Source organism: Pseudopipra pipra, chromosome Z (genome assembly GCF_036250125.1).
Source record: "Pseudopipra pipra isolate bDixPip1 chromosome Z, bDixPip1.hap1, whole genome shotgun sequence".
In the NCBI taxonomy this organism is placed as follows: Eukaryota; Metazoa; Chordata; class Aves; order Passeriformes; family Pipridae; genus Pseudopipra; species Pseudopipra pipra.
In genome coordinates, this window is record NC_087581.1 from 11,863,164 (window position 1) to 11,878,629 (window position 15,466).

The following is a 15,466-nucleotide window of genomic DNA, read 5'->3' on the forward strand; positions in this document are numbered from 1 at the left end:
ATTTATTTTACTTGCTATGCTAACAACAAACTAGGATGTATTAAACAGCTGATAAACCATTGTTTCATCATAAAAATAACTATGGACAAAGATGTCAAATGAAAGCAATGTTTTATGAAATGTTACAGAATAGCCAGCATAAACAACAACAAATGATTCAAGAAATGGGCTTCTTCAACAACTGGTCTGGGAACTAAGAGAGAGAACAGTTCAGTCAGTGGAAAACCCGCAAATGGTGCTATTATCCCGAAACAGGACCTATGTGGGATCACTGTTGTGTTGTCACCGTGACAGGCAGGGATTGGAGGTTATAGTTTAAAGTACCTATGACAATGTGTAGTCTCAGCCAGAGCTTCCACAGGGCACTCTCAGTAGTTCTGTTGATTCACAAGCTACTGAAGTTTAGCAGCTGATCAGAGAAAAGGCTTTTTAAAAAAAAAAAAAAAAGAAATCAGGAAGAGGAAACCAAGAGGGACCTGAGCGACAGGGGGTAGCAAATTTCTGGCTCCAATGTTACACTCTTTTGTAACTGGCCACAATACTGTATTAACTTTTCAAATGAACCTGTCTCTCCCTCGGCGCCCATTTAAGTGGTTGCCACTGGCTGTGGGAAAGCCAGTGAAGCCACACTATACAGCCGTTTGCATCTGAAATGCTATCAGCTGCCGAGGCGATCCCATTCGATTTCTTACAATGACACAATCCCATCCTATTCCCCATCCTTCCTAGACAACCTTGCCTATTCTTCGGTGAGAATCGCCCCATTGTACGTACAGACATTCACATCCTTGATAAGACAGTTAGGGGAAAAGTTCACGAGCCACATCCTCTGCTGGTATAACTTCATTTCCCTTCCCCCTTCTCCCAAGAGTGAGTGGCAATCTGACTCCCTGCGTTGAAAGGAAACAAGGTTGTCTATTCAGCTGCAGTCAAACATACAGTGTGTGTTAAGGCCCAGACAGCCCATGATGCTGAGTGGAGATACTAGAGGTTCGTGTTTCTCTGCTGGGAATTTTCACAGAGCAGAAAAGGAATGCCACGTTTTTGTGAGTAACTTCCGACTGCCAACTGACAGAGTTCAAAAGCATAAAATCACATTTATTCTCACAGCTCAGGGCCTCAAAATGTAGGAATAAAAATGACCAACTGGATTTGTTGGCTGGTTTGAGTGAGCAATGGGACTGTAATGGGACATTAAATAGAAAAGTAGAAAAAGATCACTGAAAATCTAAATCCTGCTGATTAGATTGGCCAGTGCTACTAGTCATTCAGCCTAATCTTAGGCAAAACACTTTGCTGTTGAAATGTTCTTTGAATGGAATAGTAGCATTTTCTAAAAACATTTATTTATTTTTTTAATAACTGAGCTTGACCAATGATTTGCAACTTATCAAAGATAAACTGAGGTTCAGCATACCCAGTAGAGGAAGCTTCCTCCTAAGAGCGATCATGAGCAAGATGCTTTGATTAATTTCATGGAGTGGTCCTAGAAGGTGTGAACTGGATTCCTTTAGAAGAAACAAAACCAGATCATACAGTCCAAGCGCAAAAAGGTGTTTGGGCCACAAAACACGATTAGAAGTAACCCAATGTAACACTGCTGCAGTGCAAATTCTGCAAATGTCATGTATTCAGAAACAGTTAGGGTTCTGCAGATCTTTTCCCGCAGCTTTTCATGTTTGCTAACAGAACATAGCCTATGTCTTTTTTGAAGTACATAAATTACAGCACATTATTTCCTCCCAGTGTCTTCAATAGAGCAATATAAGAATTTTCTTGACATTAAATCTTAATAAAAAATAAAGTATATTTTTCATATTCGGCTGGCCAAAATGAAGGTATTCATCAAATCCCCCTCTAAGAAACATATCTGAAAAGAAACAGAAAACAAACCTCAATTTCTCATACTCCTTTTAGCATGCTGGAAAGAGCAAGAGCCAAGCAAGTATCTCACAAAAAAAAAGATGCCGTGGTTCTGTGGAATTTAGGTGCCTAAGGCTGTGTCTTAGCTCTGACAAATATTTGCTAACTGGTGTGGTTTCATTTTGATCTCTTAGAGACTCAGTTTCTTCACTGATACAAGAGCGTATAACAGTAATAAATAGTTCTAAGCTGAATTGGAGCTTGCAAGGGAATCATATATGTTCTTATTTTGTCCAACTTCATTTAAGTCTGGGGACATAATGACATGCCATTTACTGTGAATAAACATGTTCTTTCATAAGAATTTTATTCCTGTTTCACAACCATGATATCAACAATACTTCACTAAGCTCCTGCCTAGAGCTCCTGAACTTCCAATATTCAGCCAGTATTAATTTATAGTGCTGATTTATTAATGTGAAACCTGGGTTACTTCAAATGGTAAAAGCTTCTTTCAGTTGGGATCCATGCACTCTCATACAGTCTTTATGGCTATCTGGGAAATTAAATGGTTGTACAGTTTGTTACTTCATTTCCACTTCTTCCATTTGCTACAGCTGACTTCCCTGGGGTTTTGTTTGATAGCTCTTGTCAGCTGAAAATAACAATAGTTTATGTTTGAACAGCAGCTTCCACACTAATACCTTTACTTATTTTACAAAGGCACTCAGATACTGTGCCGACATGCAAAGTACATTTACTGACTGACTTTGTCAGCCACAACCAAACAGGGCTTGGGTTTGCCACAACACGTGATTTCAGCTGGCTGAACCCATGCTGCCTGGGAGGATGAGGTTCAAGCTAGTACCAGCCCTTGCCCTATATCTGCATTTCCCTGCTTTGCAAGCCATCTGGTGCATTGTCAAAGAAGTGCTGAAACTGGAACCCAAAGCATAGGTTAGGGTGCTGAGCTAGTATGACATCACAGACTCATCCAGGCCTTAGGTCATTCCTTGCCAATTTTTACGGAGAAAAAAAAAAACAAAACACCTAACACTCTGAGGAATGTAGAAATTATTTTATCTGTGTAAAAGTGGTGGTTGCACCAATGACTGCTGCTCTGTGTTACTTACAAAACCATCAGTGTTTTTGTATATTTTTAAGGTTGGCAGATCCAAACTAAAGTCTACAATATGTCTAGTAACATTTAAGTTGCTCTTCCTAGAAATTAATACTACTGAAAATACTACAGATAGAAGTACTTAACCAATAACATTTTAAATGTGTCTTTGTCCTAGTATTAAATGCTGCATACTAAATCAGTTAAATCTATTGTATATGTAAAAGAAAATTCCAGTGCATTTTAATTACATGTGTTGCAGGGTGACACTGTACTATGAACTCATTTGACTAATTTTTTTCGCTACCCAGGGATATCTAAAATACATGGGGTTTTATAATATAAGGGATAATACTTTTCCTACAGCATAATTTCCCTATATCACCATCAAAGTTATAATCAATAAAAGAAATCAATGTGAGGAGAGGAAGAAGGGAGGAAAAAAGGCAGAAAAAAATTAATATATTGCCATTAAAGCTCTTAATATTCTATTTTTCTAAGTGCTGTGTAATAATACCTGTTGTTCACTGAGAGCTGATAAAAGTATCACTACTGAAATTCAGAAGAGCTGTATGACTGATTATTGTCTATTTTCATTTTGCCTCACTGCATAGGTAATCTTCTTACAAGATTATCCTCATTTCTCATAGACTCCTTTATTAATGAGAGTATTAAATGATGAAAGACTTTTGGATCACCTCATTTGGGGCCTGACCCCTGTCCCATTAAGGCAAGTGGATCATTACCATTCATAGGAACAGAGGGCAGAGCCTATCTGGGAGGCTTTGCAGAAAGCATGCCATACTCCAAAAAGAAAGATCAAATGAGCAGATCACTAAAGGCCAAAGGTTAGTTAAAAGGTCATTTCCCATCTACAGACAAAATGGTGAAAGTATTTAAAAACTGCACCACAAAAAAAAAAAAAAGGAGATAGACACTTAAGCTGCCAGGTGCAAGAAAATACAGCATGTGTTTCTGTCTTTGCAACACAAGCTGTCAACATATTTTCTTGATTTTTTTTTAAAAGTTAATTAATAACTTAATTTAGATGTTTACTTTCTTTCTGAAGTTAGATACCAAAGATCAAGATTCCATGGTACACAGTTAAATCTCAAAACTACGTTAATCACGAGAAAGCTTGGAATAATTGTAAGATTATTTTACTCAACATCATTATTTGAATCATATTCAAATTAGGATACACTTTAGCAAAACCATTACTGTAGCTGTGTGGAAGTAAATCTGCTCTTAATTTTATTTTGTGTCTAACTGTACTTTGTGTGTCTAGTACAGAAGTGGTTTTCTGTACGCTTAAAATGACTTTTCAGGAAGCGAAGCTAAAAGTCAACATCATCTATAAACAAACCTTTATAGATTGATATATATAGATTAATTATATATTTAGCATAAATTTATATAAATTTAGATTTACAGTATTTCTCTTATAAGGAAATACACTTAAAATCTCATGAAAGATCCACTGAAATATAATTATGGAACATTTTAACCTGACTTTACCAATGTTTAAAAGGGAAATGTTCCTCTAAAAAGTAAAGTTCTTTTGGAATTCCCCTGGCTCCCCCCAGCAAATATCTTCTCAACACCATGGACTTTGAAATGCTAGAAAAACTGAAGGCCATTTCTTTCTCAAAAGTGGATGTTTTATGCTTTTCCCTTTGTCATTCATTCTCTAGCATTGAAACAGGCTGAATGGGGGCTTGCTATCAGTGAGTTTAAATTGCCAAACAGGAGGCAAGTCTTATCGTGTGTTTTGAGTATCTACAAGAAACATACAAAGAATTATAGTAGATCATGTTTTTCTCTGTCCTTGATAATGCTCCACTTGCTTCTGAAAGATAGGTCTGGTTCACCACCTTGGGAAGAGTAGATCTTGAGTAACTGTCTTTAAGAATTACAAAATACGTGATAACCTCATACTGTGCCTCTTTCTAGACCAAAGTAGCATGCTTAGATATTTTACCATTTTTTTTAAAAAAAACCCCACAGGAATAGTGTTATATAATTATGTTTAGGCTTTTCAGATATCCAGTCTGGAATGTCTAATAAAGAAGCGCTCCAGCCTCCCCTGCTCTGTGTGTGTGGGATCGTTCAATTCTTCCCGGATCCTGATTTTGCATTTCTAACGAAGCTGAACCGACAAAGCGTGAAAGTGGTCTAAACGGAAAAACAAAGAAAGTGACCCTGCTTTCACTGTGCCAAGACTAATCAATATTCCAGGAGCTCCGCTTTCCCCTCTCTGCTGATGTGTGGTTTGGTGCGGGTTGGGTTGGTGGGGTTTTTTTTCCTCCTCCCCCCCTCCCCAAGCGCTGCGCTCACAGTCTCCTCCCCTTCCTTAAGTTACAGTGATAGTAAGCTGTCGTATTCCCCAACACGTGCAGATTGTTTGTCCTGCTCGCCGGGCGCCGCAGCTCCGTGGTCTCCGCTGGGAAGCCCCCGCTTTATCCGTCACCACCGCGCCCTTGGAGCACGGGCAGGTCCGAGAAGGTGAGCCCACCCCGTCCTCCATCGCGGGTTTGAGGGGGAAGTCCGCTCTCTGCCTTTGTATCTTACTTAATGCAGCGGTCCTTTGGGCTGTACCCGTGTTCTTTCTTGGTTTCGGTGTAAGTTACACAGGACAGGTTAGCTTGCGTTAAACGTCCTGGAAAGAAAAGGGACTGGGGAATTATTAAATTTTTTTTTTGTATTGTTCTCATTTACGAAATATTTACAGTAATTGTTCTGAACAAAAAAAGAAAATCCTGCTTGTACACAGTAGTCGTGTCCAAGGTAGAATACTCACTGATTTAAATATGTAGCTCATTCTCAGAATGTTTCCACTCTCTAAAGAAGCAAAGCTTATAGTGTTCTGTTAAAATTCGGGGAGGAATATTGCACTGAAGTGCCAATCTTGAAACATATGGTAGAAGGAACGCTCAAATACCACCAAAATAAACTTGTTACGACATGAAATTTCTTTAAAACATGCGGATTGAAATCTCTGTGTATTTATATTTTAAATGCTTCCTTAAAAAAAAAAAAAGGTATTTAGGCAATTGATTTATTAAAAGTAAGATGTGGAACTGCTTGTACATGGAGAGAGATGAGAGACTTCAGCAAAAGCACCTAACTTAATGCATTTATTAATTTCTAATTTCTTCATAGAAACGTGTCAGTGTATTAACTAAGACTTCAGAAAATGGAATTCTCTGTGTGGAAAATACTGTTGAGCAGGCTCCATTATTAAGCAAATTCATACCCATCAGCCACCAAAACTCGCACAATTTAAAATAGAAAATAATGTCTTAGTGAAAAACTTCTATTATTAAACCATTTTAAGGTTGATTCAGTGTGTGATTTCTTAAAATCAGACGTGGTGTGAATTTTGGGTTGTCCTGCACAGGGCCAGTATTTGGATTCGATAATCCTGATGGGTCCCTTCCAACTCAGTCTGTTCTCTGATTCTGTGATATATGTCCATAATTGCTGTCAGGCCAAGCTAAGCATTACTTTACTCTGCAGTGTGAATCTGAAGCGACAAGTTAAGTAGTATGTTACCTCTGATGTTCTACAGATGCGCTCGGGGTAGTTTATAATAGAGTTAAAAGATGAAAGTTATTAACATAAAACTGTCAAAGTCCTATCTTTTAAATAGTGGTTGAGGGATAAATAAACTGTTCCTGCTGCCTTTTGCCATGTGAAAAAGAGGAACTGAGCCAATTCATTCAATCATTTAAAAATATCTGAAATGCAGAATATTTTAAATGTACCAATTTGAGCAAAATATTTCTTTCTCCAATGGTTAATGTGAAGGTGAGCTCGATTTTTTTCAAAAAAACCTGATAAACAGTTTAAAAACAAGCCTGAAAGACAGTTTTAAACACTGTAACACATTAAGTTTTCTTGAATTGTACTGATTTTATATTAGTATATCACTAGAAAATGGCAAGAAAAAGAAGCTAATCCTGGGTTTTGCAGCATAGCAGCAATTCATGTCAATGTCTGAAGACACAGGACACCTATCTGGTTGTATCAAAAACTGCAAATCAACAGCTTAGATGTTACAAACAATTCAACTTTTACTGAAACATGAGGAATATTTGCTTCCATGTAAACATATGGCTTATCATTCCTCTAAAGTCTTACTGCAGTGTTTGATATTTCTTGTCTTGCAGGTTTCTCCAGTACCTCCCACTTCAAAGAGTCTTCCACTTTCCTGAAAGGATATTGATAGAAGTTAATTGCAAAAGAAAACTTTCAGCAAGATAGATGACTAAAGGTAACGGAGAAGATCCAAAACCTGGAAGTAGGATGGAACGCATTCAGCAAGGAGTCAGGAAACGTACACTTTTGGCAAAAAAAAAAGTGCAGAGCATAACAAAGGACGATGTTAAAAGTTATTTAATGAGGAATGCCTTTGTGCTCTTCACCGTTGTTGCTGTGATTCTTGGTGAGTAATTTGTTCAGTAGGAATATTCTGTTCTCCAATGCGTTTGACAATGATGATGTGCCTGGGCGATTTTCATTACAAATTAGTTCCCAAATTCTTCACTGATAAGAATGTTCTGGCTTGGAGAGTTTTGGCTTTGACAGCTGCATGTTGAAGTTTTAAGGAAGAGCCATTTAGTTATTCTAGTTATTCCTATGAAGAATTTTGGTGAAAAAACAAAACCCCAGCTGTTTTATGGATACTTCTCTTAAAGAATTAGATACAAAAGCTGAATTGAACGTTTTCAATTGTATCTTTTACCAAAGCCATTTACAGAAAAAAGCTCAAAATATAACTTATTTACCTAACCTATCAAAGAATTAACACTTTGCAATGACAAACAAAAATTCTCAATTAATGAAATGAAGAGACATTTCTAAGCAAAGGAATATGATAGAGTTTCAGTCTTTTCAGTTTTCCCTTGATAAATGTAAACTTAAGTACTAAATGCAAAGGAATTAAACCTCAGTACAAGTTTATTCTCTCTCAGCCACTCACAATCTTACACAGGTGTCTTTCAGGTGTAATTGGGGCAACAATGGCAATGTTACTTATTCAAAGGACCGAAAGATAGCATCTGATTAAATGCCTTTTAAGAGTATATGGAGAGGAATCCAGAACATCAAGCAGCACTTAGATTTGGAATGCACCAAAATGTAAATTTAAAATATTGCTACATCCTTTCAACTAACATTAGAAAGAGAATCTTCTGAGAAAAACATGCAGTTTTTAAAACTACTTTCCTTTATATGATAACATGATCACTTTTGAGAATTTTTCTCCAACTACAGATTTTCTAAATGGCACCATATGTTTCATTCTTTACAGGGTGAACAAGAACTTTATGACTTTACTGTACTACATTAACTTTTATTTTCTCATTAGTTTAAAATATAAAAGTGTGAATCTGCTCCTGATAATGAAAAAGCAAATGTTAGCACCTAAATATAAGGGTATATATCATATGCCTAGGTAGGTCTTCATAATGCTGTTCTATATAGATCTTGCTGTGTTTCTTCGACTCTTTTAGGAATTCAAATTCTGGGGCTGTACCATTATTGTTGTTTGATGGCACATCTGCAGTGTTATTTTAAATTAATTTCAGATTTGATGGTCTTTTTCTGGGAGACATTTATATTAATGTGCCTATTGGTAAAAATAAAGTACTTTGTTTCTATAACAGTAATGTCAGTCTTTCATACTTATCAGCAGTATTTGATCATAAGTGTTTTTAATTCCCGAGAATTTTCTCAATGTAAAAGCCTATTAATGTCAGGGCTTAAAAAATTAGCTGTTTTATCTACAATGGTCAGGAAAGGCAGAGCAAATAAAGCATGTTTTGAAACACTGTCCAAACTCAAAGAAGTCAGTCCTTTGATTGTCACCTTTCCATACTGCATATGCCCAACATGCTTTTGCAATTTTTTCACTGTACTCTGCCTTCAGTATGGCTCCCATAAATTTGTCAATGTGTGAAATGAAATGTAGATTGTACAAGTGTTTTTCTTGTTATTACATGTTCCAATTAGCTTTAGAAGATCAGCGACAACCTGCCCACAGCTCCCCTACCACCTACAGCAATGGCAGAGTATCAGTAGGGCTGGAAGACAAATTGGAGAACTAAAGAAAACATGCAGCCTAGGATGAGACAGCTGCTCCAATTCTGCTCATTAACCTATAGACATATCCAGCATAACACAAGGCAAAAAAGCCTTCTCATTACTCTGATGGAATGCTCAAAATTTTTCTCACATTTGTTATTTGTGGTGTAGTTTTGCAGTACTTGTGTATGATTAGAACAGTAAGTTCACTATAAATAGTTCTTAAAAGGTAAGATTTGGGGCTTTTGAGAGTTTTTTGCTGTTGTGAAAATATTCGGAAGTAGGGAACAGTTGGCTAAAGAGCTTGGAAAACACTCGGTGGTTGAACTCCATCTGTCTAGTTTGGCAAGGACTAAGTTGTTATCATCACTCAGTTGTTTGGTGGTCTGTGGAAAATCAGATGGTGGGCTTGATCCCTTTCCTAGCAGACAGTAATCAACATTGCAGAATTAACCTACCAATTAGCACTACTGGCTGTCTCATTAGACATGCCTGGATGTGAGTCTAGGTGGAAATCAAACTGTATTCAGGCCTGTGTTGAATGATTTACAAGAAATTATGCTTGATGCTGTGTAACCTAAACAGACAGATGACAGTTTTTGGGGCTGTCAGTCTAGGAGTTTTCATAGAGACCGAACTCAAAAAATGCAAAATTTTAGTTTAAAGGGAGCAACATTTCTTCAAAGACATTTCTTTCACATCTCTTTTATCAAGTGATTGATATGGAAAAGCCTTTTTTAATAGAGCATTTCCTATTTCTTTGCTGGACAGGATTGATGCTGGTGGAGGTTAAGTTCATAAGATTAGTTTCAGGACTGTAATTTGTAATAGGCACTTGAGTTTGTATCTGTGGAAACTTGCACTTTGGTAGGAAGTGGGTAGATACAACATGGAGTTCTTTGTGTTACATACATATATTTTGCAGACATAGTAGAGTTATTCTGGCATTCACATAATAAGATGAAATACAGCTATTTACACTAATTTCTGCTGTTACTCTGATTCTAAACTGAATTCTAACCTGCTACAGTACCAAGTCAATTAGTCATTTAAAAACCTATTGATGAAGATGCGAGGAGTTATTATTCATTTTGAGAATTGCTTAGCACTAGTCTCTATTTCCCAAAAACCTCATAAAAGGTCCTTCTGACTTCACCTTCTTCATAGGCAGGGTCTGTCTAGCGCATCGTCATAATCAGTGTTACCCTTTTTAGTGAAATTTAAGTTCTTTCAAGACCTTTGAGAAACTTTTGAGGAAAGTAGAGTCAATAAATGAGTTATGATGCAATTTTTCAGATTCTTCTGGTACACTTAAGAGATATTAGTTTTCTGCAGTCAATCTTGTCAAGACCCGGTAGTTGAGAACAATTATGTGAGGCATGTTTGGGAAGTGGGCCACTGGTAAATTCAGAACATCACGATGACCAGCAGCAATTTAAGGTAGGCTAGGGAACATGGTGGCTCATGGAAAATCTGCAGGAAGTCTTTGAAGTGCTAGCCAAATTACTGGCAAAATCTCAGGCAGTGCCCTCTCTCCCACGCTACTTAGAATCATCATCCTGTCCCCAAAATGCCTTCCTTTCAGATACCCTTCCATTATCAGAGTATGTTGATTCTCTGCTACTTACCTCCCATTTTCCGAAAAATGCCACAAGAGTCCAGACTTTACTCTGGCAGGACTCCTAAATGCCAAAGAATCTCCTGTGGATTCTGAACTTGTACTGAAGGAAAGACCGAGACACAGAGAGCTGCTGAGCAAAGATCCTCAGAAGTTGCTCACAGAGAAATACTGTTTTAATTGAGGGGCTCAGTGAAGTAGAGGCAGGCTGTGAAGCAAGTATTATAAAAAGCAGTTTCTGCACAGTTATTAAGCCATTATAGCTCCAATTTGTTAGCTAAAACCCTTTACACTGCCAGAGTTTTATGTCGCAGTTGTCTGCTGGAACATTCAAGGGGGATGGAAGTGGTTCCAGTTCTGTTTTCTGACTACCTGTCCACTGAAGGGAAGGCAGGACTGGCTGTGTCATGGAAACCAGGCTTCTGTAATTGCCAGCAATCTCAGAATACGTGTGAAATTAGATAGGCCCATACAACATCTGTTCTGCAATAGCATGAACCATATGGAAGAGTCCAAAGCTTTCCAATGGCTGTATAAAAAAAACTAGTTAAAAGTACGGAGAGAAGACAGGAGATATGAAGGCATTGCCATTTGCCCTTGTCCCTGAAAAATGTAAAATGTTAAATAAAGCCTATCTCAGCAGCAGTCCTGGTCTGAGCAATAGTTTAAAATGGGACCTAAGAGGTAGAAGTCTGTAATACACAGATAGGCAAAATCCTGGATAACAGCCACAGAAAGGACAGTCTCTGGTGTGTTGAAGCAACATCTTTTCTGCTGTTGACAGATCTTCTGTATCCACTGAAGGCTGAAGCTGACATTCTCAGAGAAAGGTATTTGATCCCATTATACATTGACATTGAACACTGAGATAATGCCTAAGGCAGCCTTGGTAAAATTTGCATGAGAAAAAAGCAAAAATCCATCACTGCAGGAGAAACAACTGTGGGACTTGAGTTTGGGGTGAGAGAGTATGTTAAAACATGAAGAGAGAAATGTGATACCAAAAAAACTCAATGAGATATATGCAAGAAAATCAAGATAGTTTGGATACAGCTAAGGAGAAATTAATTCTTTTTTGCTGAACTCAGAGGCTGACTCTGCCCCAATGTTCTCCTAAGGAACCTGCCCAGCACAACTGATTTTTCACTGAGTGACAAAACCTTCCTAAGTAATATTCCGAAAAAGTTGCTAATCAAAACCTTAATTTATTTTTGAAATATAAAGTAGTTATAATTTGGGTGAAAAACCTCATAAACAGCCACTGTATAATTCAGAGTGACACTTAAAACTTCAAAAGAGATTATTCTTTTCAGAAGGGAGGAAAAAACCATAGAAATACAAAGAACTGTAATTCTGTTATTAAGAACCCAGTAATAAAAGTCAGACTGTAAATACGAGCAGTACTCTGGTTTAACAGTTACTTGCAAAATTAAATTATGTTAATATATTATCACAATCCACATTTCTTACCATTCACTCTGGTGTTACTGAAATGAAACGGCACTGATTGTTCGACTGCCATACATGGCAGAGAATAGCAACAATAAACTTGGCTATCTTGAGAATCACAATTAAGTGTTCTGGAGAGAGCAGCTGTGCATATATGCACAGTAAAAGATGCAAAGTGTGCTGAGTATAGACGTACTTTCGTTTGCTCTAAGTTATCAAATTGCTAAGTGGTGCTCGAAAGTAGTATGTCTGAGTGGTCATAAAACGGTCCAGAGAAACATCCATTCACTGCACTCTTCTTACAGCTTGCAAACAGGCAGTGGAGATTCTTGAAATTCTGTCTAGAATTTATTTATTTTAATACTGCTTCTTACAAATCATGTTTGAAGGCTGTCCTGGGTGAAATGCAGGGTAGTAACTGCATAAGACACTTAGGATGTGGTTTCTCAGAGATTTTACAAGAAAATTCTCTGAATGCCAGTAGAGTATGGCCATCCTGTTGCCAGAAAATATGATACGGCTGAAACAGTGGTCATGTCAAAGACTCAGAAAAACTTTGGTGTTGAGCACCAAAGGGGACTGAGAAAAACATTTCATCATGAAATAAACTAGTATTAGGGCTTATCAATCCTTTCCATTTTTTCAGTAGGCATGGACTGTAATCGCTATGGTGACTGCAAAGCAGCACAAAATCATAAGCAAGGTGCCAGTGGTTTGTATGCTGAGTGAATGTTTAACATTGTTAGATTCTCACCTGCACTTAAGCTATTGTAAAGCTGGCATGACCTGTCATCAGCACTGAAATGCTTTTGGGTTGGCCACAATGAAGGTGTGGTTGAAGACGGCATTTTCAGTTGTTTATGAATTCCTGAAACTTTCATTCATTTGGCTTAAACTTCTCACACAATTTCTTGAAATAACCTGGCATCTGAAAGTTTCCAGGGATTATATGATACCAAATTAAAAAAAAGGTTTTGTAAAATACTTTAGGTGAATCAAGATAAAGGGCATTTAAAAAACTATACAAGAAATCCAAAATTAAAAAGAGCTAAACAAATGCATTAGATCTTCTAGATGTTAATAAGATTGCTATAAAAAAGTGAGATATAAATGCTAGGATTGTCATAATTCATACTGCAGCATAGACTTCTAGAGCTGTAGCTGAGACATACTGACTTCTTTATATTTTCATTAAAAGAAAATCAGATGTTTTGGAACTACCAACTGTATAAAATAATCCTTTAGTCACATTAGTTGTTATATATCCTCTGTCCATCCTCCCAATTCTTTTCTTTTACTGTGCATTTCCTTCAGGTTTTGTATTTAATTCCATTTTAGATTACAGTTCAATAATCTTATAGTAAGTAAATTTAAAACAAGCCAGACATTGAGGTGCTGGAGCATGTCCAGAGTCAGATAATGTAGCTGGGGAAGGGTCTGGAGCACAAGTCTGACAAGGCACAGCTGACGGAGCTGAGTGTGTTTAGTCCAGAGAAAAGGAGGCTCAGGGGGACCTTATCACTCCCTACAACCACCCGAGAGGAGGTTGTAGCCAGGTGGGGATCGGCCTCTTCTCCCAGGTAACAAGCAATAGAACAAGAAAACAGGCCTCAAGTTGCATGAGAGGAGGTTTAGATATTAGGAAAAATTGCTTCACTGAAAGGGTTGTCAAGCGCTGGAACAGGCTGCCCAGGGAACTGGTGGAGTCACCATCCCTGGAGGTATTTAAAAGATGCGTAGATGTGGCACTTGGGGACATGGTTTAGTGGTCGAGTTAGCAGTGTTGAGTTAATGGTTGGACTTGATGATCTTGCAGGTCTTTTCCAACCTTAAGGTTCTATGATTCTTTGGGATTTAGCATATTTTGTAATATATTTGTCCCACAATTCAGTTTAATGTGGAGCTTTGGAGCAATAAGGCAATACAAGTGATAATTAAAAAAAAAATCAGTAAGAAGCCAAGAGATTTCTTTCTCCCAAACCAATGCCTGTGATTGTATTGTTGAAAGAATATGCTATGGTGTCTGCATTGTGTTTTGGAGAACAACTAAGCTCCTCATCAAGAAATTTTAAATTATTCATGGATACAATGAAAATATATGGTATGAAGTAGGGAAGAAACTATGGAAAATAGTGAAAGAATAAATGGAATTTATTCCAGAGAAATTTTACTAAGAGCTGGATTATTCCATTAATTTTGTTAACTCATCAGACTTGAAGCTGTAGAGATACTGTTTGTGCTTTCAATCAACACAGTGAAACCACGGGGTGTGTAACCTTTTAAAATCCATACAAGAGAAATTTATTTTGATGATAGGTTTTATAAGACTGTTTACAATAAAAGAGTGAAATAATAGGTCTGGTGAACTGTACAATAGGAAAATAATTAAAAGCCATAAAAGAGGCAAAGAAAACCAGAAGGATAACATGAGAATCAGGATCGTAACAAAATGTTACTACTACTCATATTATGGTTGTTCTCCTTTCCTTTAACACCAGTTATATTTATATTTTGAATTCTCATTCAATTCTCTACATTGAAAAAAATGCATTATCTTGCTTGAAATTTGACATGCATATGCATTTTCTATTAGCATGGATAGATGATCATAAATGAAATTCATCTTGAGAGTTACAAAGTGTGTGCTTGTTTTTTACCATTTACTGTAACTTGCCATAACTGAAAATTGATTTATTAAAAGAAAATGTATGAAAGATTGGGCTCAAATGTTACGCATTATTTACACTGGAACATAATCTGATCCCTCCAACTGGCTCTAGTAAATGCTTTGGTTTTACCAGGCACAAGGACTAAATGTAGAAAAAGAGTAAAATTGCCTTTGTATTACAGTGGCGTTACTCAGGGAATTCCTGGGAGTACTAACCAAAGGTAGTTGGTAAATAAGGCTACTGCATATATTTTGATGTCTTTTACAATAATTTTGACTTGGGAATATATACATCATACAGACATGGATGTGCAGTTTAGTCCTTCAAAGCCTAAAATATAAGGAAAGGAAGCTGCACATGGAATCCAGATCTCAGAGCTGTGTGTCTTTTTAGCGCATGATCTAGAGCTGGAAGACTTAAAAGGTGATTCCACAAGTCCACAGCCTAAGCATGTAACTGCCTAAAACTTGCCAGGAGAAAAACAGACAGACAAACAAACAAACAGGCTTGCATTTCTACTCCCACACCTTTCTGAGTGAGTCAGGACCATGCCAGATATTTTCACCCAGTGAAGATCCAGAAGCACAAGAGCCATCACCTTGAGAATAGTGTCAGCAGCACTTGATGAGTTGGGTTATTCTTTTCCTTCCTAAAGGCAAG

The 15,466-nt window shown here is 37.3% G+C and overlaps 1 protein-coding gene across 1 annotated transcript in view; it reads left to right on the forward strand.

Moving 5' to 3' along the window:
• Positions 1-5,342: 5,342 nt before the first annotated feature.
• SLC1A3 (solute carrier family 1 member 3) overlaps positions 5,343-15,466 on the forward strand; it is a 65,393-nt gene continuing 55,269 nt past the window's right edge. The window contains exons 1-2 of the mRNA XM_064641857.1: positions 5,343-5,488; positions 7,156-7,430. Coding sequence (XP_064497927.1) covers positions 7,250-7,430 — 181 coding nt within the window. The 5' untranslated portion in view covers positions 5,343-5,488; positions 7,156-7,249. The remainder of the gene's footprint in view (positions 5,489-7,155; positions 7,431-15,466) is intronic.